The sequence below is a fragment of the Manis pentadactyla genome, chromosome 6, assembly GCF_030020395.1.
Source record: "Manis pentadactyla isolate mManPen7 chromosome 6, mManPen7.hap1, whole genome shotgun sequence".
Lineage (NCBI taxonomy): Eukaryota > Metazoa > Chordata > Mammalia > Pholidota > Manidae > Manis > Manis pentadactyla.
The window spans coordinates 145,712,318-145,737,404 of record NC_080024.1 but is presented as its reverse complement, the minus strand read 5'-3'; the positions used below and the strand labels follow the sequence as shown (position 1 = coordinate 145,737,404).

Here is a 25,087-nt window from a genome sequence, read left to right as displayed (position 1 = left end):
TTAATACTTAGTCTATAGGCACACACCTGATCATCTGCATTTGCCCTCTTACAGCACTAAACTATGTTTTCTACCTTTATCTTGCATCTACCTACCACTTCAACATTTTATTAAAAAATAATAATAATAATAATAATAATAAGGGAGAAATGTGGGATTCACATATAAATCATGTATAAAAATCAAACGAATATTCATATTTGACCTGATTGTTTATAGTTCATAATGCGTGATCAAAACCAAAAGTTTCTGTGATGACTGCCCTTGTACTGTTCACCATGTAAGAACTTATTCACTATGTAAGAATTTGTTCACCGTGTAAGAACTTGTTCGTTATGCTTCAGAAGATTGGAGACTTTTGAGAATTAGGCTTGGGGTTGATTAATGATTGTGCATTGAGTCCCCTATACAGAATTTTATTGTTGTTAACAACCATTTGATCAATAAATATGAGAGATGCCCTCTCAAAAAAAAATAATAAAAATAAAATACATATCAAGGTAATAAAATTACCTTCTACGTGGGTAAAAAACAAGTGTAGACACAAGTGAATCTAGGATAATAGACACATTTTTTTTTGTTATTGCTAACCAGTCTTCTAAAAATAGTTTTATTTTCTAATCACAGTAAAAGCAACATAAAGTTTTGGAAAATATATAAAATATCTGAAAATAGTGAACAGAACTATTATTCAATCATCCAATTGTAAGTTATTCTTATAGACAGTCTTTTTCTTACTAGCCCTATTTTATTCCAAAATTGTAATCACACCAATCACAGAATTTTGTACCCTATTTTCTTTTAACCATTAGTTAGCATTTTCCCTTTTTTGTAAATGTGTATATAAACATACTTAACTGTAACATAATTGCCTAAGTGTATACCAACTAATGGGGATATTATAATCTACTTAAATACTCCATAATTTAGATATTCATGATTACTTCTGATATTTTAAACTACAATGTGAAAGGAAGTGGATATATATTTGAGTCAAGTAAAGAGCATTATATTCCTAATTTTAAATAACTAATCAGGTGCAAGTGTATTTTCAAATGCTTTTTTAGCTTATATTAAGGAGTTGGTGTATTTTTTTAATATAAACTTTATTATTGAGATGTGGATTATAATTAATTCCATGAGAAACCATGTAGGTGGTCATTAAAAAATTTTTTTTATTTTGATGTCATTAATGTACAATTGCTTGAACAACGTTATGGTTGCTGGACTCCTCTCATTATCAGGTCCCCCCCATGTACCCCATTACAGTCTGTAGGTGGTCTTTTTAATATTACTATTTTATTCTATTTCTTTGTATAAAAAAAATGTTAGTAGATACCATTAAAAAACCTTCATACATTTGGATATCAATGATACTATTAAAAAATGTTAATAACCTCAAAAAGCTCAAAATAGAAATACCATTTGAGTCAGGAATTCCACTTCTAGGAATTTACCCTAAGAATGCAGCAGCCCAGTTTGAAAAAGACAGATGCACCCCTGTGTTTATCACAGCACTATTTACAATAGCCAAGATATGGAAACAACCTGAATGTCCATCAGTAGATGAATGGATAAAGAAGATGAGGTACATATACACAATGGAATACTACTCAGCCATAAGAAGAAAACAAATCCTACAATTTGCAACAACATGGATGGGGCTAGAGGGTATTATGCTCAGTGAAATAAGCCAGGCGGAGAAAGACAAGTACCAAATGATTTCACTCATATGCAGAGTATAAGAACAAAGAAAAAACTGAAGGAACAAAACAGCAGCAGAAACACAGAACCCAAGAATGGACTAACGGTTACCAAAGGGAAAGGGACTGGGTAGGATGGGTGGGAAGGGAGGGATGGGTGGGGGAAGAAAGGGAGCATTGCGATTAGCATGTATAATGGGGGGGCACGGGGAGGACTGTGCAACACAGAGAAGACAAGTAGTGAGTCTACAGCATCTTACTACGCTGATGGACAGTGACTGTAATGAGGTTTGTGGGGGTCTTGGTGATGGAGGGAGTCTAGTAAACATAATGTTCCCCATGTAATTGTAGATTAATGATACAAAAAAAAATGTTATTAGAATATTATTCAAGCTGGTGAAGAGGCCTCCTAGAAAACAACAAAACATAAATGTTAAATTATATTGTCTATTGTAGATATAACTGCCTACAAAAAGCAAGGAGTGTCATTCTGGGTTTTTGGGGAGGGTTATTTCTTAAATATGCATTAGTTAAATGTGTTAGCATAATTTCATTTTACATGGTTTGAAATTAACTGTTCCAAATGTCAATTACATACATAGTTTCTCAGTTTTGCTATTTACAAATTTGACAAACGGAACAGGAAATATTCTTTTCAAGTTTTCAGGAATTTCTGGAGTAGACAGTCTTATGCAGTCAACGTTCTGAAAGAGAATCTGTCAACTCTTTGCTTTTTTTAACCAGTAAAATTGCTTCATCAGCACAAGTCTGATCAGCCTCTCTGAAAAACACTTGAGATAAATATGAAGCTTCTAAGCAGTTCTGTTATTCTTGACTCACACTAGCATATTCAGTGATGAAAAAGATAACTAATATTAGTATAAATTTGCATGTTCTTCTGGATGAGTTTAAACTAGACCTGGGTTTATATATGCATATAAAACAGATTTTCTTCTACTGTTTAAAAATTGTAGAAATCTCATTTCTAGTTTAATTTCTTACATTTTTGCAGGATGTTTACATAAATCTAACTTTGAAAGCATTTATAACTTGTCCATATCACATAAAACTTACTTACTTAGATAGAATAATAAACTGATAAATGTCATGTACTTTCTTGCATCTCTGTTAGTGGATACAGTTTTTAGGAGGGCTTTTAATTATGGTTTAAGTAAGAGCTGGAGACCTGTGAGATGGGAAGTAGAAGACTCATCAACTGTGTGTGTGTGTGTGTGTGTGTGTGTATAGAAATTCTGTCTTGAAACTAATGAAAAACTGGACACAAAGATAGGAAGCTGAGGAATGGTGACGAAGTGGAGGCTTTAGAAATGTTTTTTTTTTGACCTCTAAACTTTTATAGGTCACTGACATTTCCCCATCGATGTCCCACTGACCCGTCAGATTTAATATATCACACACTGAACCCAGCAATTCCCTTTCTTCCTGTTGAGAACTAGCCCCTCATCCTGTTTTACCTAATTCATCGCACAAGCCTGTCTCTTCACCCCTCATTGCCATTTCCATTTGCTAAAATCAGTGACACCGTCTCTCTTTTCTATCTACATTTTCATTCTCATTATTTATATTGCTAAACATTTCCTTACAACACAATTCTTAAAAAAGACCTGAAACTCTTTAAATGGAGGTAGAGTTTATACTAATGGCTTTCTTGTTAGATCCATAATGCCACAGATGAGTTCAATATAACAAACTAGTGGGATGTTCTGCTTTTCTTTCAATGCATTCCTTAAATATATATTGAACAAAAGTGGAGTACAATAGCGGTGTTAGCATTATTTAATTTTTATGACTTTAAAATGAATTTTTCTAAATATCAATAATTTATACAGTTTCTCAATTTTTATAATGCTTTGTCTCAAACACTTGTGTATTTTGGTTAGAGGCCATTGAAAGGAAATATCTGTGCATGAAGATCACCTAATGGTTGATTCATTAGGAATGCTTTGGCTGTAAGTAATGAAAACTTAACTAACAGTATCTGAGAGAAATAGAGATTTTATGTATCTCACGTAGTGCAGAGTCTAGAAGTAGGCAGTCCAGAGCTGGAGTGATGCCATCGGCAACCCTGCCTTTCTGCTCTCCCATTCTTAGGGTATTGGCTTTCCCTCTTCTACCTCCGTGAACCATGGAGATCCATGAGTCCTGCCATCCAGAATAGGAAGGTGGACTAAGAGGGGAACAAGGCAAAAAGAGGTGTCAGCTGATTCTCTTTTCCATCAAGGAAGCAGTGGCTTTCCCAAATGTCCCATCCAACAGATTTCGGATTATGTCTTAATAATCAGAACTCTAACTGGCACAAATTCATTCTAAACTGGAAGATGGCTATGGAAAAGGAAGTTGTGGACTAAAGTGGATGTGAGAAACAGCCAACCAGAAGTGTCTGTCACAGTTGAGGAAGATATTTTGAGGCCACTCTATTTCACAGCATGACCTGAGATGGACCTTGAAGACCTTTATCGTCTTCATAATGCAACAAGTCATAGAGAGTATTAGAAGGCAGCTGAGAAAGAGAAGGAATGTTTTAGGATTACAGAAGTATTCAACAGCCAGATGGTCAACAATGTGGTCCAGCAACTAGAAAGCTCATTTTCTCATGCCCTATCCTGATTGAAGTGAATAGGAGATGTTTTGCCACTGTCATTCTGAATATGCCATTTTGTTCTACTGGATGTTTTCCTCTTCAGGAATTATGCTCCCATATTTAGGAATTCAGAATCAGAACCACTTTTATTGGGAAATTGCAAGGGGAAACTCTGTTAAGCCAACTTAATTTTTTAATTAATTTTATATGAAGTGAAAGTAAACTACTTTCAGATATTTTCACGTTGATTTTTAGTTTATTAAAATTAGTTGAAGTCAGCTTTTTTAAAACTTCAACAAAGAAATTTTGGTTCATTTATTTTTTATCTATCTTAGTGTCTATGAATCTTAGCTCATGGTACTGTGATTTTTTTCTTTTATGGGTTTTATCTCTACCAGGCCTAATTTACCAAGGTTAGATATTATAGACTTGGTTTTTGACAAGAAGATTTTCTTCTTCCATCATTATTTTGTCAGTTAATGGATTTTATTCTGGGTGATTTTAGCTTTTTACAATGTTATTCAGTGTTGTTTCTACCAAGTCTAATTTTTCCCGGGTCAAATATTTTTAGTGTTCTATGGAACCCAAAGGAAGAGGCTCTTAAGTTAATCTTGTAACTAAAAGAAATGTCACATTTTTTTCCTCTTCACCTGTTTCACCCATCCTCCCCCACACACCCCCAAAATAAATGTCACGATGTGTAGTAGTAGCCATTTTCAATTTTATTTTACACTGATTACTTGTACCATTCATTTGGCACATAGTGTTTTGAGTTTCTATTATATGTCAGCCACTGTTCTAGCTGCTGGTATTCATTGGTGAATAGAGCTTACCATCTACTCGGGGAGACAAGTAAGAAATAAAGTGCTTGCAATGACAATAAAATGTCAGGTGGTGGTAAATGTCAGGAAGAAAAATTGATTGAATGGGGAAACCTCTAATGAGGAGGAGATATTTAAGCAGAGACCTGAATAAACAAGGAGTGAACCGTGAAACTATATAAATAAAGAGCATTACAGATGGAGAGAGGGACATACAAAGGGTGTGAGGTTAAAAACATGTATAACATATTTGAAGAACAGCAGTGGGCCAGCTATAAATGGAGTGTACTAGCAGAAGAGTCGTAGGAAATAAAGTTGGAGGGATAGGCAGAGGCCAGATCATATGGGGCCATTTAGGCCATAGTTAGGGCTTTAGAATTTTCCCTACTTGTAGCAAAAGCCGTTGGAAGATTTCAAAGGCCTCTTTGTTGTATGGACAATAACCTTAGAAGGACAAGAGAAAAGCAGGGAGATCAATCAAGAGACCATTGCAAATAGGTTGGAGGAGGTGATAAGAGATAATATTCATTATCATTTGGATAAAACCCCAGTAACATGTATTTATTTCTTGAATCAAAGGGTATTTATGGGGCAAACTCATAGAATCTAGGTGCTCAGTACCTTCCGAACTCCTAGAGATAAAATTATATTATAAAACTAACCTGCTTTAATAGAACTATTGTATACAGAACAAGGAGAGTAATAATCCCATTATACTTGCATAGTGATTTGAGCACTATGAATATTGAACACTGTTATATTTATGCCTTCTTATTTGAAGAATATATGAATAAATAGAACAACAACAATATATGAATAAACAAGGGAAACAAAGGGCACATTCAAAGGAAAGTAATGGGCATGCTAAAGGCTTCTTAGAGTCAGTAGTGCCTTGGGGCGACAGTGCGCATAATGCTCAGGGACACAGGCTCTGAGGCCAGACTTGCTATGTTGAAAGTCTGCCCTTACCAGCTCTGTGACCTTGGGCAACTTACTTCTCTGTTGCTCAATTTCCAAAGAAGGGTTCAAGAATATGATTTACCCTGGAAAACCTTTTCCTTTCTGTTAATAAGGATTATATATCAGATATTATATTCTCTAATAAACTTTTCTTACTCAGCTGTTCACCCTTCCAGCTAAGTTAGTTGACTCATGGTGATAAAACTATTCTATTCTTTTCTGTTTCACACCCTGTTGGGGTCTGAATTGTGTCCCCCCCCAAGTTCATATGTTGTATGTGACTATATTTCAAGATAGGGCCTTTAAAGAGATAATGAAGGTAGAATGAGGTCATATGGGTGGGCCAACGCCCTTGGAAGAAGAGATTAGGATGCAGACGTACACAGAGGAGAGACCATGGGAGAAGATGGCTGTCTGCGAGCCAAGGGGAAAGGCCTCAATGAAACCAACTCTGCTGACACCTTGATCTCAGACTTAGCCTCCAGAACTTTGAGGAGATAAATTGCTGTTGTTTAAGCCACACAGTCTGTGGTACTTTGTCATGGCAGCCCTGACTATAACCAGTACCCTATGAAAACTATAAGGGCAGAGATTGTATCTTCACCGTGTCTTTAATTTTACTGAAAACTTTTGTTACAAGGAGTGAGAAAGAAACCGGAATTTATTACGTATCTACTATATGCAGGCACTGTTTTGGATACTTTACATATGTTACCTTAATTGCCCCAACAATACTATGAAGTAGGTATTAAGCCCATTGTATTGATAAGGAAACAGAGGCTGAGAAGACAGTAAGTAACTTAATCAGGTGTGTTTTACTTCAGAAGGGTTCCAGAACAATATTTGTGTCATACAATAAAATAATTTGCTTTTCAAAAAACATTTAAAGTACCAAACAAAATTTCAAAGAAAATATGTAAAGGTCTGTTGCATTTAAATTGTGTTTATTCTTTTCCTCTTCCAGAAGAACTGGATCCATAGGGTGAAATTTTTGTTTCGCTGATTTTGAGTCAAAGAAGGAAAGCACTTTGTAATAATTGAAGCTGTCTAAAATGGAGTGGATTCTTTACTAGAACCACTATAGCTAGTGCTAGACAAAGCCTTTACTGGGGTTGTTAACTTTGAGAATTCATACTTTGGGTAGCAGGTTGTACTGTATGACCATTGTTCGCCATAAACTCTTAATTAGTTTAACACTCTTATTGTATGTCTGTTATATCAGATGTGTTTCGAATGATATATAATACTTCCATTAGATATGATCAGTCTGACTTGTGCTGTATATCTGCGTATGTGAACTGTTGAGTTACATTTCTTTATTTTAAACCTATAATTAGAAAAACAGTTATTTCTTAAAAAGAAGTTAAGGATGAATTCAGATGAAGTAGAATTGTGTAATTATATTCACTAATTGATCACTTGAATTTTCCCTGGAAGAAAGACTATTTTAGAAGAGAAAACTTGTAAATGAGACAAGAGAAATCTGTAGCTTTCTTGCACCTCTGTACTGTATATAGAGATTTCAAAACCTGGGAACACTTTTCATTGTTATTTCTGTTTGGAATTGTGAGAAAACACTAGATGACTTCAGGATTTGCATTTTTTCCCCTTTATTGCCTAATTGCTTGAGACATACTAATGGGGAGGAAAGTTTGTCCATTTCTTTTATAAATGAAAAAGCTAAGATTCTGTATTACACATAAGCATTAAGTTCTTCATATTCTTGTTAAGGAATCAGGTAAGCATACTGTATTGTTTTTTTTAAAACGTTGACCAAAAGTTCACATCTTATATAAAAACGGACCCAAAATGAACCACAGATTTAAACTTTTAAAAAAAAGCAGGAGAGAAAATCTTTGGAATTTGAGCTAGGGAAAGATTTAGGCCTGACACTAAAACAATGATCCATAAAAGAAAAAATTGATTAATTGGAGTTCATTAAAATTAAAAACTTTTGCTCTGCACAAAAGAAAAGAGAATGAAAAAGGAACTACATACTGGGAAAATATATTTACAGATTACATATCTGACAAAGGACTACTACCTAGAATATATATAAGAATTCTCAAAACTCAACAGCAATATCAAACAGTTCAGTTAGAAAATGAGCAAAAGACCTGAAGAGGACACACAGATGGCAAAGAAACTAATGAAAAGATGTTCAGCATCATTAGCCAAAAGGAAATACATATTAAAACTGCATGAGGTATTATGTAACAACTAGCAGAATAACTAATATAAAAAAATAGTAACATCACATGCTGGGTAGGGTGCAAAGAAATTGCTCTCATACATGCTAATGGGAATGTAAATATTATAATCACTTTAAAAAGAGTGTTGTAGTTTCTTATAAAACTAAACATGCAACTGCCGTTGTACTCTTGGTTATTTTTCCTAGAGAAATGAAACCTTAAGTTTGCACAAAAAAGTGTATGTAAGTGTTATAGCAGCTGTATTTGTAATAGCCACAAAGTGGAAACAACCTGGTGTCCTGCAGTGCTTGCAAGGTTAAATAAACTGGTACATGCATACAATGGAGTACTATGCAGCTATAAAAAGGAACAGACTACTGATATACATAACACCTTAGCTAAATCTCCAGGTAATTATGCTGAGTGAAAAAAGGCAATCCCAAAAGGTTACAGAGTGTTATATAAAGGATTCCACTTACACAACACTCTTGAAATGACAAAATTAAGAAAACAGATTAGTGGAGAATAGATTAGTAGTTCCCAGAGGTGAGAGATAAGACAGGGGGTTGGTTCAGGGAGGAGAGGTGTAGCTTTAAAAGAGTATCGTGAAGGACTCTTGTAATGACGGAAACATTCTTTCTTGATGGTATTGATGTCAGTATCCTCGTTGTGATACTGTGTTGTAGCTTTGTAAGATAGTACCATTGGGGGAACCTGGCCAAATGGAACATGGGATCCCTCTATATGGTTTTTTGTAATTGCATGTGTATCTACCATTATATCAAACTTAAAAGTTTAATTTAAATCATAATTCATGTCTCATACCATTGAAATAAATATTCAGAATATTAAATAACATTTTTGAAGTTAGACCCATCACTATGGGACTGTTGCCCATGATAATGTGAAAAGAGCTCTTATTGAAGGTAGTGTTTTCAGAAGGAAAAATACTAACAGAATATTGGGTAATTTGATTATTCTCATTTTTATTTTAATGTTCTTAAAAAATGTACCTGTTTAATTATGTATAATCTTTCTTTATTTTTTCCAGCCTTTTTCTCATGGTTCTCATCATATCAGACATTATGGCTTTGGTAAGGCATTATTAGATATTCAGTAAAAATAAGATTGAGAAACTAAATGCTGATTAAATCAAGAGAAATCTGAATGCATTTCTGTGCATGAAATCTTTAGATACTGAGTTATAAGTGCTAGCATAATTTACACATATAAATTACTTTCTTGTCATACGACTTATGCAGTAAGAGTGTTTGGAAGGTGTCAGAAGTCATCTTACTTGATTTATTTGAATCTGTCATTTTATACCTAGTCTTCCATGATACATTGTATCCAAAATGAACCTTCCATATGGAGTTAACAGAAAAGGCTAACTTTAGATTTAGGTAATACATCATTTTCCTACTTGAAATGTTGATTTTTAACCCTTAGATTGAGAAAGAAAGGGAAAAACAGGGAAGGAGGGAGGAAGGGAAGAAAGGAAAGAGGAAAGAGAGCTTTTCAAGTGGGAAGATGTTATCAAATGATAGCTCTATTAAATGAGTTCTGAGTGAGGAGCATGCAGCTGGGCCTCTCCTATGTAGTGTGTTAACAAAAAGACGAACCTATTTTCCACCTGCAAGTTCAGGAGCTTCCCAAAATTATCTTCAGTTTTGATAGTTCATTAGAAGGACTCACTGAAAACTGTTTTGTTCACAGTTATGGTTTACTATGGGAAAGGATCCAGATGAAAATCAGCCAAGGGAAGAGGCCTGGAAGGGCAGGGTCTGGGAGGGGTCCATAATGCGAGCACTGGGCATCCCCCCACTGTGGAGTCGGGATGGCAGCACTCTCCCAGCACTGATGGGTAGCAACACACAGGGAGCGATACACTGATGGGTAGCAATACACCAGAACCTTGGTGTCAGCTTTGTCTTGGGGCTCAGTCACACATTGTTCCCATGGCTGACCTTTAATCTCCAGTCCATCCAGAGGTAGAACTTGTACCATGTGGCCCAAGGCCTCCAATATAAATTACATTACTAGGCTATCAGTGACCGAGGCCTGAAGGCAAAGGCCAGACCTCTCTGGGTAAGGCTAATTCTTCACTACACAGCATCCCATGCTAGAAGTAATGGGAGGCACAAAGTAGTGTAACTTCCCAAGTCAAATTCCTCATCACTTGCTTAGATGAGACCATTTTTGTGCCATATTGAACTGGCTAGCCAAGAGATTCTGAAACTGACCACACATAACGTCAGAACAGATTAGCTTTTCATTTTGCTCTCAAAGTGGCAAATAGACAAGACATGTGCAATAGAAGAGAATTTAAATACTCAGGTTAATTTTATATTAAAGACTCAGACTGCATAATTTAGCTTACAAGGCCATTTGCTGTCAGCTCCTGCTTGCTTGACTGGCATCATTTCTCACCTCTCTGTCCTGTATACTCGATGCCACCTTACCTCGGCCCTGCCAAGCTCTATCTGGACTCTTGGCATTTATCAAAGTTACTTCCTCTATCAAAATATAGTTTTCCTTCCATCTCTCCCAAGCTCCTCTTTCCTCTGACTCTTACTTTCTGCTTAGATTTTTAGACTTTTTATCAGGACAGCCTTCCTTTATGCCCAGTCAGGATATATACCTTTTCCTCTGTGCTTCTGTAATTGCCTGTATTTTCCCATAATAACACTCATCTTACACACACATGCAATAATTGAATTATTCACTAGATTATACACCTGAAAGAGGGTTTATCTCCAGGTCCTAACAAATAGTGATTGGCATATAGTGGGCTGTCTGTAAATACTTGTTGATGAATGGATGATATGGCTTATTTTCACTGAGGTCTTTGGGTCAAAGTTGGTTTTCTACTATTCACAAATGCCACTTTTGTGTCAATTAATTGAATGGTAATGCTATTTCTAGCTTTTAGGCTATTGTTCATTTCAGTCCAAGCAAAGATTTCAGTGAAGGGCATATTATTGCTTCCAGTCGGATAGTGTTTCTAAGGGGCAGAAATCTGAAACCCATAATCCTAAAAACAACATTGTTTTTTGACCAACTTTAAATAGCCTTTGTTTTTAATGAGCCATGTTTTGTTTTATTTTGCAGCATTTTTTCTTCTTGATCAAGGATTATGGCAGCTGGCTTGATATTGGAACAAGGTATAGTGTATATTCACATAGAAATTCATAAGGTTGCAACTTGATATCTTAGTATAGAAGGTGCCAGTTGGTTTTTGGAGGTAAGCATAGCAAGTAGCAATTATTTTAAGCCTCTAAAAGTGAGACACATCTCTCCAGTTCTTGGCATTAACACATTAGCAAGTGTTTTCTTGGGATGATGTGGAGATAGATGTTAAGTCTGGAGTGAACTGCAGGGCCGCAGGAAGGTGCAAGAGAAACTGCTTGAATCGGGTTTCAGAGTAGTTCACACCAGAGTCTGTGTTCTCATAATCTCTTCAGAAAAATGAAGCTATTCAAGTTGCATTGTGAGCTTAATGTGGTGGTTTAAATTGAATGTAATCATTATCTGCCTTTTAGAGTCTTTAATATAGGAACACTTTAACATGTGATACCTTTAAGATTGTTACTTAAAGTATAACCTGAACCAAAGTCGTTTTCTCTTTATTGTAATTTGAATGCCAATGATTGCCGTAATCCGTTAAATGTCTTCTCTTTAACAGGAAGAAAGCAAAATCAATCCTTCTGCCTTTTGTTTTTCAAATGCATTCGGAGACAGAGTATATAAACTGATTTGATTTCATTCAGTCAATATTTATTCAGTACTTATGTTGCCAGGAATTGTGCAGGTTTGGGTGAGGCTCTGTGTTGGACATTCTCTCCTCTGTTTCTACCTCTCAGGCAGCCTTGTCATTTACATACATGTCTGCCTTCCCCAGCAGTCATTCTATTTGAGTAGCTCATTCCATATGTGCTAGGCATGTAAAAGGCACTGCTTAGATATTTTGTTTTCATTACGCTTAAGTTTGAACACTTAAGAAAAGTTTTGGTGTCTCCTCCTACCAGCCCTCTGATCCCCAAATGTCCAGACAGCTGGTGAGCCAGAGCATGGGCTTTAGACTAGAGCATCTGGGATTGAACTCTTTCTGCCATTTTTTAGCTGTGAGACAATCAGCGAGTGACCTAATCTCTAATCTCTCTTCTGTCTCTTGTGGTCGTTTTAAGTGAATTAATCCATGTAAAGCATCTAGCACAGTGCCTGACATCTGGTGAGCTTCAGTAAATGGCAGCTAGTATTATTGATGTTATTCTGTAGTTCTGTTTTTTATCCTTGATAATTTCTCTTGTATTTGGCATGCCTTTCCTTACTTTATCCATAGTTTCTTTTTTTTTTTTCATTTTAGACATATGTCAGAATTTTGTTTGGAACATATTCTGATAAATACAGTGTTTTTGTATATGAGACTTTTAATTTTTAACTGTCGTGAAATACAAATAATATAAAACTTGCCATCTTAACCGTTTTTAATGTGTACAGTTCAGTGGCATTAAGTACATTCACAGTGTTGTGTACCGTCACCACCATCCACCTTCAGAATTGGGAATTAGGGGGAGCTTGATAGTAAAAGGCCATGTGGGAATTTTAGGGGTGACAGAAATGCTCTGTATATCGAAAGTGCTGATGGCTACATGGGTGTACGTTTATCAGCACTCATCTAACTCAACACTTAAAATGGTTCCGTTTTCTTATATATAAATTAAAGCTCCAAGCTTATTCATAAAGAAAAACAGAAGAACTAAAATAACTATCTAAAATTAAAATGAGGAGGGTATTGTATAAGTAGGCTAAATCCTCCGCTTTCCTAGCATGGACTTAATAATGTTTTAAATGGATGCATCAATAAACAGCAATTTAGAGGTATTTACTAATTCATGTTAAGGAGGTAACCATCAGAAGATCTAAAAAGAGAGGTAGTTTAAGTGATTGCTCAAGAAGTGGGTAAGAAGGCATGAGGGATTGTTGCTTTTCATTATAAATCTCCATTATTTTGCTTTTTAAATACTGCATGTATGACTGATAAAAATTAAAGGAAAATGGGTAAATGAAATGGGAGGTCAGGATGTAGAGTATAGGTATAGAGCACTCTTACAAGCTTAATTGGAAAGAGGAGAAGTATAGCGCAGTAACTGCACTGGAGTGCCCTCACACCTCTGAGATTGTTTTACCATTTCATTTCACTCATGCGTGTGGAGAATGACATTATAGGTGGAAGGAGTGACTGTCCCTAGTTATATCAATTCTAGTTACCCTCTGCCAAAGCTGGGGTTCTGGAGCCAGTACTGGGACCCGAACAGAGTAACCTCGTTCACAGAGTAGAGGAGAGGCAGCGACCACCCACAAGGTCAGCAAAGCTGTGCGTTGCAATGCCGAGTCCACTTTCCCAGCAGTTGGTTGATATATGGGCCCTGAGAGATGTGCTCACAGCAGTTCAGAGAGCAGGGAATCCGTTTATATTAGGTAAGAGGCTCAAACTTGATGTCTGTGAAAGGATTGCCCCCCTCACCCCTCTGCCACAATAACCAGCATTTGTACTGTGCTCCAGTGTTTACAGTGTCTTCCAACACATTATTTCATGTGACCTTTATTACAGTGCTGTGAGGAAGATAGTATTTTCCACAATAGATATATTGACTGTCTCCATTTTACAGATGAGGACACTGTGGCCCTAAGGAGACTCAGACTCGCTCATGTCACAGTCCTGTAAATGGCTGAGCAAGTCTGGAAGGCAGTACTTCAGTAGCCAAGGCTGTAGAGTTCCCACTGCCCCCCACATAAGGTGATTTCCCAAAGTCTTTGTTTTAACTCTGATCAGCTCTTTTTAAAAAGTGACTTTGTATCTAATCTTGCATATGTGATTATTGCAAAGGGACTATTCACTGCAAAGTTTTGAATAGTATAAATTTGGATTTAAAGAAGAAAGAAATTCCTTAGGAGGGAATGGGCCAAAGGGCATTTTAGGTCAGGAAAGCACTGTTTTTGGTCTCATTAGATGTAGAGCAGCAGCATGTCTTCAAAGAGAGAATACCGAAGGAATGAAGTGAGGTAGAAGGCAGCTTTCTGATAGGAAGGTGGCCGTGGGGTGTGCGGGTGCCCGCAGATGGCACCACACATCCTTCCAACTGCACAGCTGGCGGTTCATTATTTATGTCAGAAGACGGATAGTGAGTCTCACATTGTCATTGAGAGAAAAACCTTATCGTGTAAAGAAGACTGTTGTTAGGGGAGTAGGTATGGTTAAAGAAAGGCTGTAAACAGACTCTGGGGCTAAAACTCTGAGGCCTTGTGTGCGCCCTCAAAGGACTTTGGCTAGGGCTGTAGAGAGTCAAGGATTCCGTGTTTCAGTACTGTAATTGATTTATGATACATGTTAAAATATAATTAATGCTATACAGGGGGGAAACTATGCTGTAGAAATAATTGTGGTAATATTTTCTATAATGGGGGCTGCCCTATACATGCAGTGACCATACATCCAGGTGTCCCTGGAACAGTCCTGGTTTATGCCTGTTGTTCTTTATGTTGTAAATCACATGTAATGTGTAATCATTACCCCACATCTATACAACATTAGAAAGTCAAAGTGGATAGGAAGAAGATAAAGGTCTAGCCAGTTAATAAGTTATGTTAAACCTCAGTATCTCAAGTCTCAATGCTTCATCTTCATGAATTCAACTTCCATAGGTTAAATGGGGGCACTTGGCTCTGGGACACATCTCGAAAGCAGGTGTAAAAGGGGATTTCAGAGCCCAGTTCTGTTCATCAGGATGAGGGCATTGAACTATCCTCCATAAATGCCCCACATACTCTCATGGTTATTCCTGCCAAAATACCCCCTTGCTCTGCTGTTTGTTTTCTTTGCCTCTTAGTGTATCATCAAAAAGATGCCCACTTAAGAAAGGAAGATGATTGCAGAGGGGAGGAAAAGGTGTGGATAATGGGGAGCAAATATGCTTGAAGATTCAAAACTAATGTACCGTGTAATAGAGTTCACATATCAGAACTTCATTACTGTACTTTGTCCTGCATTCTGTTTGTGAGACTGTTGCTTTTAAGGTTTGGGTTTCTAATTATGCCTTTGTGAATGTATATTTGAAAAGCTGAGTTACTGCCTGTCATGTCACGGATCCTGGAAGAGTTCCCTTCCTGGGATCCAGGGGTATTTGACTGTGCTCCTTCCATGTTAGGTTTGTGACAGATCTTATTTCTAAACTCCCCCTTTATATCAGTAGTAAGTTAATAATTTCAGCCATTCTACATCTGTTATTAGTAGGAATGGAATGTTTTCCTTTTGTCCTGACTATCTTATTGCTTTAAGAATACAGAAATGGTGAGAGTCTGTCCTGGAACTTTAGAGAAGAATGGGTGCTAACCAATGCCATGAATGTAGTCTGGCACGTTATCTGTGATGTTTATAGTGTTGTCTTGGTGACTGCAGAGGGTTTTCAAAATAGACTTGATGGATTCCTCAGCTATTAGTTTTAGGTCAATAAGTAATTAATAGTCTCTTTAAAAATAAAGATTGTATTATTAGAGCATGAGACAGTATATCTGTTTATGGGTATAGTCCAGTATGTTTAAAAATACATCTTCAGAGCAGATTTTACCAGAATTAAATCTTAAAGGAATACATTCTAGTCAGTATAGCCAACTGCAACTGCAGGTATGAGTCCTCTGGAGAACCTCGTGGCATGACAGCCATGTGAGGACTATCCTTACCAGGCCTTAAACCTGAGTTGCACTCACAGACCTGTAACTTAGTATTTTCTTCTTTTTGATCAAGTCTTCAACTTTATGGAGGATTGCCTTTTATATGGCATACTGAATGAAGTGCATTTTTTAAACCAGAGAAAAAATTCCTTTGAGGTAATTTGCATAATTATAAAAACATGGATTTAAATTTAGGTTCTGAATGTGTTTGATGAGGTCTGCATCATCAGTTTGACTGAACTGTAGTTTGATTTGATGGAGGTGTTCATTTGGACTTTGTTTCCTACATGCACTATTGTTACACTGTATTAAATACAAATGATGACTAAAGTATCATTTCTCTTTAGATATAATGAAAACTTATCATTATGTTAATATTTTAATACCCTCCTAAGTGTAATAATAATTGCCATTAAATATCTTAGCTTTATTCAACTCAAGGATTCTCAGCCTTTTTCTTCCTCAGTAACATACCTGACAGCTAGGGCCTGCTTCTGTTGCCCATTACCCTGATGGAGAAGTATGACTGACCTCTTACCAGCCCTTGTACAGGTCGGACCGGCCCGCCTGGTGACTCCGCCTGCCCCTGCCCACACAGACCCTGCCCCTCTGCATCGCACGTGCACATCTTGAGAACTGCTTATTTACATGACGTCAGAATAGTCGGGGGGTTGGGGGGGCGAGAGTGGGAACAGCTGGACTCATTTCAGGTTGAAATTTGACGCTTCTTTAGCTCTGCTGTGCTGAGGTGGCAGGAAGACTTGATCGATGGTGGATATCATAATCCAAATGCCTTATGGCTCAATAGCATGAAGACGACGAGCTTCACAACTTTTCCCTGCCAGTCATGTTGACTTTAATGAGCAAAGAGGCTGTGGAGATAAGTGATCCATGGACTACCTTTTATAAACAGACTTTCACTGAGTTTGAGGATAGGTCACCTACCTACTGGTTTGAAATCAAGCCATTTCAAAGTAATTAAAAACATTAAAAGGCCTAAAAGTAGTAGCAAAATTTAACCCAAAAAAGCTGCTAGAATGTAATCTTTTCTTTCTTTTCAAATATTTTTATTGAGGTGTAATTTCCTTATCTTAAAATTCATCCATTTTAAGGATGACTGGAGTTGAAATCCAGGCTCCCCATTCAGCCTCCACTGACCCCCAAGAGGGGATGCCCTATATTGCAGGGCAGAGGAAGGCATTAAGCCTCTCAGGCTGCACTGATAATTCCCCGGCTAGGAAGGGTAGGAGGTCCTGCCACGTTCCCCTCATGCCGCTAATGTCAGTGGGAGGGGAACAGCCTCTTCACTCCTGTTGGTGGTGAATGACTCTCTGCCAGGCTTGTCACATGACCCCAGTGAGGAGCAGGAGGGGATCTATCCATTACTGCTGGATGAGGTGCAAGTCCAGGCCTCTCATGAGGCATCCACTGACACCGCCGGGGCATGGGACATGCTTACCACTGCCAGGTTTGGGTGAAAGGACCAGCTTCCCTGGTCAGCCCTCCCTGACAGCATGGGGTGCGGGGCAGAGGGTGAGGGTGCTCTACAGCCTGGTTAGGATGGAAGTCTGGGCTCCCCCATGGCCTTGCTGAAGCCAGTGGCAGTGGAACATCTTTTCTGTGGTGTCTGGCTGAAGCAGAGCAGTTGATAAGGCTAAAAAGTCTTCATCTTTCAGGGCTGCCCTTTCCTTGTCTGTCCTTTAGCTGGAGAGAGTAGGTTTTTCTTATGTTGGGTTTTGTTTGTTTGTTTGTTGTCTGTGCCCATTGGCACTTCTAGGTTGCCAGTTTCTTCCTGTAAGTCTGGTATAAATGAGTCAAAAAGACAACCCAAGGACCTCACTGCTGTGTCGTTCCTCAGGTCTGAGGCCCCCAGCCAGACTGTCTTTTTTTTCCCACGGTTCAGTCTTCATATGTTTATTTTATATGTAATGTCAAGAGTTTTTGTACTTGGCAGGAAAAGTAGAGACAAGTATATCTACTCCATCTCTGAGAAGAGGACATTATTCTGATTTAAGTTTTGCTTAACAGCGTCTTTCCCCAGCACCTCTGTGCTCGGATAAGCTTGAGTTGCCCAGCTTTGGAAAACATTTGAAGTATGATCAGTCGTCCAGTTACCAACTTCTATGTGATAGTGTCAGCATGGCTCACATAATTTTAGTAATATAACCTTGTCTATTTTGGCATGAGTTTCAAAAGAGTATTCTGTTAAATATCTAGATAATTTTATTCCCAGACAGACTTGATAGAATGATAAATATATCTTGTCTTAAAATCACTATTTTCATTTTTAAATAATTATCAGTGATTTCTTCTGTAATTGAAAAGTGGCTTTATAAAAGCTACATAATGATCGTCACACACACACACACACACACACACACACACACACACACACACACACACACACAAGCAGAAAAAAATTCCAGATCCACTATCTCCTAAATTATTTTTACAGTGAAAACAAGCAAAAGTTTCAAAAATCTTTAATGTTAATATTTAACAATTAAGGCACTGATTTTATTGTTTTCTTTTTCGGTCAGGAGCCTACCCTAGAGCAGAACCAGATTTCTGATATAACCAGTTTTAGTTCTTGTTTTTTAATTAGCCAACTCTTCTTTTTTATTTCAAATTTACTTTCTAAGATGAACCTAAAGAAAGATTCAAAATGAGAATGCCCTAACCAGTGCCTTTCTAGAGAAAATTATAGTGATCAGACTAGAAAACTTTAGAATTAGAGGTTCTTACTTAAAAGCTGTAACAATACTCCCCCACCCAAATTATTTTTTTTATTAAAGAGTGCACACATAGTAGAAGGCCCTTCTTTTCTGGCCTTGAGGGGCCTGTCCTATGGCAAATACCTGCCAACATGCCAAAGCTTTGCTTCATTTGGCCTGGGCCCCGCAAGTTGACATTTGGGGGCTGCCCACTTACTAGATTAGAGTCACTGAGAAGGGAGACCTGTAAGTCTTTCCCCTTTGCCCTTAGTCTCCACATCTCTCTGGGTGATCAGCCTGCTTTACCTTCATGCAACAGTTATTTCCCCTATGTCCTAAGGCTTCCTTGGGGCTTTTCCTGGGGGCCATTCCTGGCTAGGGGCTTCTTTAACCAGCACCATGACTCCTCATGTTTACTGGGGGTAGAGAAGAGGAAGGCAGAGAAAATAGGACCTCCCTTCATCAAGCCAATTCAGTTACAAGTCTGCTAAAACTATCCTCCCACCTTTATTGAAGGATGTAAAACATGCAAATTTATGATGAAGTCAGATAGTTAAATGTAAACTCTGGTAGGCATTGTAAATAAGTAATTGCCAATCTGCAGTGTAGCTCAACTTGGGCAATACCGTACAAATGTTATGCACGAAGCCTCTGCTTTATTGTATGTTTGTCAGATCTATGTCCTAAATCTCTTCCCATACTTCTGAATTTATCATCAAACCAATTTCTTGGTAGACAGTACAATTACTGTACTTAAAAAAAAATGAACATTTATAATTGCAAATAGATGACAACTGGAACTGAGTAACTTTATATCTTTTTCCAGAAGTCTGGGAGACAGTAGCTTTGATTCTGAGATTAATAACAAGATATGTCCTTTTTCCTTTATTTATGTTCCTTGACTAACTTTACACTTCACTGAATTTGAGTTGAAAAAACATTTTTCTTTCTTTGTGGCTGGCAGTTTTGTCAAAATACTTCTAATTTATTTCAAAACATAGGATCATGTGCTCAGAAATGTCAGAATACTTAACCTGGGGGCATATAGGGGAGTCCAGACCTAGAGGGGGAAAATTATCTTTAGTTTTTTGAAAGCTTGATTTTGAAATTCCATTTCTACTGGTAACAAAGACACAGCACTGCTAATACCAACCAGACATTTTCATGGCATACTAAGTTGTTGGCAATATCTCAAAATAGTATTTATATTCATTTCTACTTCTATAACAAATTTGTTTTTTAACATGTTGCTACCTATTTCAAAATAGTTGGTATCCTTTATAATTCTGTATGTTTTATGTGTACATTTAGAAACATTATTTGGAGGAATCGGATGCTTTTCTTCAGATGTCTTCTCTCTGCCTGTAACATGTTTCTCTTTTTCCTCTTGTAGCATCAGCCACTACGTGATCGTCATGTGCATGACCATCGTTCTGGTGTTTCTCAATGGCCTGGCACAGCTGCTCACGACAAAGAAACTCAAACTGTGTGGCAAACCCAAAAGCCATCTCATATGATGTTGCTGAGGTCATCATTCAGCATCTGGATCCTGTTTCTAATTCTCCTTTTAAAATGACCAAGCATTCAATAAGAAGATGGATATTGATGTATATCATATTCTGCTTCTATAAAGAAATTATGTGTGGAATTCTGAACTTAGGGGTTATCTGGAATAAAGGAGCTTCCATTTTATTTAGGTTTTAAATGAATGAAATAGCGATTATATCTGTGGAAAAGCATAGTAAAGCATTCTCCATTCTCCTTTTTTTCCTTTAGTTGGCAGCTTGTCTCACTGATGTTTCAAGAGCACCTGTAACAATCTGGTCCCAACTGTGCAACTTCCCATATACACAAAGGAGAATGTGCCCCTGTGGGGTAGTACTCAAGGAAGGAGATCACCAGGTGGCTCCATAAATATTTATCATCTCTCAGCCCTAGTTTTGCAAGTAGTTCTAACTACTAAATGGTAACACTGGAAAAACCATCACAATGTATTATTTCCAGTTTACTAAAGCTTCAGTAGAAAAAATGTCTGCAGGTTTTGTCATTTTTCTTCACTGTGCAACAATTCTATCTTATGCTTCTTGGTGCTATTTCTAGGCTTTTCATAGCCAACCAGCTAGATGCAGGTTTTACTTTTATGGGTTTTTTTTTTTCATTTCTGGATTCTCATGGAATTTCTGGAGATAGAAAAGTAGAAAATGCTTAGTATTTGTGTCTTGTCCAGGTGAAAAAGTATAAAATGATTAGCTTTTAATTGTAGATTCAATGTCTGTTATCCCCATAGCTTTTATCATGCATTGTTTCAACAATTTTTTAAATCAGTGGTTATACTTTCTGACAATATCATAAGAATCAATGTTAAAATTGCTTTTCTTTCTGATTGTGACATTCTAGCCCAAAGGACTAAAATCCTCTCATTAAATTTAAATTTCCAGTTGTAAACTAATTGTAGGGGCTGAAATATTTTGAGAGTAATTTTTACTTGGATTTTTCATAAAGGGACTTTCACATATCACTGCCGAGTTGGCCTTTTGTCCACAGGGTGGCAGTAGATTTTGGCTGATGCTTAAGCTTTGCTGGGCTGAGTCCCGTTTTTGAAAAATGATTGCTTTTGAATTGAGTTACAGCATTACTAATCACATTAGTGATGAGGAAGCCCTCTACAAATTAATAGATTTTTTAAATTGGCAGGTGAGTGAAGAAATACAATTTAGAAGATTCAAAAAATCAATTTGGCAGAATGTGCTTTCTTGAGCTCTATTTATGATGGAGTACAGTTATAATCTATTTGTGATAGCACTTGATGGTATACCACTGAAAGCATCATAGCACAAAACAAGAAGGAAGTTTTGATGTCAATATAAGACCTCATGCATCAGTCTGTAATACCAAAACCTAGGTAGCCAGCTAAGAAACTGTTGTGGCAGATGGTGACCTTGGCAGATAGAGAACCTGTGAACTTCCATGTTGTCTCAAAAGATTTTTGATCAGTTTTTCACAAGTCAGAGAAAACTGACTTTATAAACACTTACTATTTAACTCCTTTTATATTGAGTTTTATCTTTCATCTTATCCCAGATATTTACACAAGAATTAGTGAGTATTTTATTACAACATTGTAAGAGGTGCTCTGTGCTTTACCTTTATTTTGCTCTTCAAAGCATATCTTTTTCTTAATAGTGTTTCATGTCAGTGTGAGTTTACAAAACAGAAATATATACCTGCAGTCACTGGCTCACCGTACGGTGCTGCATTGCAACTGGACCCTTACATGGCTGGGAATGGAGTTTGCTGGCTGGGCCTTTTCTTTCGTACAGCTTATCAAATATCTTAAATTGTTTTGAAATGCATATTTTTATATTGAATGAGAGGAAAAAATAAGATTTGAGTAAAATGTATTTCTGTTTAAGGCATTTACTTTCTCATTCTAACTATGAATACCAGATTTCCAAATCAAGAGTTAAAAGACATTTGCTGATTAGCATTTGTTTATATTAGGAATTGCTGTAGGAATTAAAGTGTCATATCACGTTGAGAAAATTCTGAACAACAAAAAAAACCATAGTATGTCACATGGACCATGAATACATCTTGAAGGAAACTCTAGATATTTAGATAACTAACTGTAGCCTGTCCATAATTTACCAGTGTTTTAATTCTCAGTATTATTTTATTTAGTGTGTAATATTTAGACCACAACATGCTTTTTTGTTTCTTAGAGAAATAATGTTTTAAGTGGTAGTATATTTTCTCAATCCCCTCAAAATGATTTAAGAATGATAAAACTGAACTACATACCTAGAAAAATCTATCCATCACCTATGATACTGTTTCTTATGAAAAACTCATTCCAAATTTCAGCCAACTCAGCTATCAGGAACATGTGTGACCCTCACCTCTTCTCCTTACCTTTACACACATGTTGCAGTAGGCCAGGGATCCCTTTGCTCCTCTGCTTGTTGATATCTAACTGTGCCATCAAAAATGTAATTTCTGATTGAGTTGGCCCAGGGGCAATGAGGGGCATTGCATGGGTACTGTCTCTAGAGACAGGCTATAGCTGCTGCAGAGTCCGAGCTCTCCTGGGACCCCGTATATGCGCAAGTGTATAGTGTGCTCCCTTATATACATTAGTCACTGGTCATGGGCATGGAAGAGAATGAGGTAAATCAACATCATTTGGAGAGGACCCTCTTCAGGCAGTTTTGAACACTGCTTTCAGAGACCAGAGATAACTTGGTCATTTCTGAGCTTTCACAGTTGTTCTTTGTATGTTGACATTCTCTTCATCCTCTGTAAAATGCTTTGAAGTGGGATTTTTATGGCCTGTGCTTTCAGTACTATGGTAAGATCTTGTAGCATGTTCCCATTTCTGTATCAGCATGGTTTGTAAAAAAAGGTGGGTGGGATTTCTGCACTTAACACTCATTCTGTAAGAAAAACACTTGAGAAGTAATGTCTCACTTATTAATTTCCTTAGGGACACTAAAACATCACAGTTATCGCTCAGCTCACCACCCTTGGAAGTACAATATTTACCTACATGGCCGCATTCATCAAAGTAGGTTGCCTAGAACATTGGTTCCTTAGATACTAATAGATGTCATGATAAAAAGAGTTCCCCTGGTCAAATGAACTTGAGAAATACCTAGTCAAGCAAAGTGAAATAGGTGTATTTACTATGGTACTTAGAGAATTGAACTTGGTACATGCATGAGGGGGGAAGATAGCAGTATGCCAAGGATTTCCACTTGCTTTGACTGCAGACCCACCTTAAAGTCTCCATTGTGACTGGTAAACATACTTCAGAAATAAATGTCCCCATGTACTTCTGCACTTAAGACCTCAGTTTGTCACACTGTTTTCAAAAGGCGCATTGTATGCTTTATTGAATCTTCTTTCCTGAGAGCTAGAAAGCCATTTTTCATTCTAACCCTTAATGTGGGAAACTTTAAAATGTGCTAGCAATTTTACCTGCCTCTGTATACAGTATGCCTGCCTGTCATCATTGAGTCTCTCACATGGGAACCAATACCACCAGATCGGCTTCCAGTCACCACAGATACCAGACTGCCCTGTCAGAATCTGGACTAAGTCTTCATACCTGATATTTTATATCCTTTACCAGAAAAACTAGTTCACAAAAATATTGGCTTGTTTTCTTGTGATTTGTTACAAAAGAAGGTAGTTATTAGTTAAACTTTTGTGCATTTCTTGGTTTTTCTTTTTTACTTATTTCTCTTCCCCTGGTTTCTCTCTTCTCTACTCATGTCACTCCCCTCTCTTCTTCACGTTAGAACTCAGTATGTATATGAATATTTTTCTTCGGGGATTAGTTTCCGTCAGCTCTTAGATTCAGTGTAGATAACAGTGGGAGTGTGTAGTGCTTGGCTCTACCGCTGTCTGCCTGGCATTCTCCCTTCTGGAGAAATGGCCTCCATTTCTAACTGTATGTCTGGCAGGAGCCAAATGGTTTTTATGACTTGCCTCACCACATTTGACTTCCCTTCACATTTGGGTGCATGCACCTCGGAGCCAAGCTGGGCCAATTGGAGTTATTTGCAAGATTTTTAAGCTGGAAAGGCAAGTAAATTTCCAAGATGCAAAGTTCAGGAGCTCTTGATGGTATGAAACTGTGACAAGATACCTCGTTATCTTGCAAACAGAGTCACATCTCAAACCCTTTTGCAGTTTCTGAGTTGACATGTACCACAATTTATCCATCTTTTAATGAGCATTTGGGTTTTTCCAGTTTTTATTATGAATAAAGCTGCTATAGACATCTGTGTATAATTCTTTGTATGAGCATATATTTCCTTTTCTCTTGGATGAATACCTAGGAGTGGAATGGCTGTATCATATAGTAGGTGTATGTTTATTTTTTTAAATAAATTTTCAAACTGGATTCCAAAGTGTATTATTTTTTATTCCCACCAAAGGAGAATGAGAGTCCCATTTCCTCCATATCCTTGCCAACACTTAACGTGGTGAGTCTTTTTAAATTTGAACAATTCTAATAGGTGTGGAATGGTATCTCGTGGTTTTAATTTGTATGTCCCTAATGACTAGTGTGCTAATATGCTAATGTCCGTATGTCTTTGGCAGTGTCTATTCAAATCTTTTGCCCATTAATAGCTGTTTTAAAATCCTAACCTAATTTCATCATCTCTGTCATTTCTAGGCTTTTCAATGAACTGCTTTTCCCTTGGTTATGGTTCATATCTTGCTGCTTCTTCACATGTCTGGAAATTATTTGTTGTATGCTACAAATTATCATTGCTGCATCATTGAGTATATGAATTTTGTTGTCTCCTTTAATAGAGTGCTGGGTGAATTGTGTTCTGGCTGGCAGTTCATTTGC

The 25,087-nt window shown here is 37.2% G+C and overlaps 1 protein-coding gene across 11 annotated transcripts in view; it reads left to right on the top strand.

Moving 5' to 3' along the window:
• PIGN (phosphatidylinositol glycan anchor biosynthesis class N) overlaps positions 1–24,631 on the top strand; it is a 109,175-nt gene extending 84,544 nt beyond the window's left edge. For all 11 annotated transcript variants that reach the window (XM_057504237.1, XM_057504234.1, XM_057504232.1 and 8 more), the window contains 3 exons: positions 9,330–9,372; positions 11,390–11,442; positions 20,117–24,631. In XM_057504237.1, the coding sequence (XP_057360220.1) occupies positions 9,330–9,372; positions 11,390–11,442; positions 20,117–20,240 (220 nt within the window). In that variant the 3' untranslated portion in view covers positions 20,241–24,631. The remainder of the gene's footprint in view (positions 1–9,329; positions 9,373–11,389; positions 11,443–20,116) is intronic.
• The last annotated feature ends 456 nt before the right edge of the window (positions 24,632–25,087 follow it).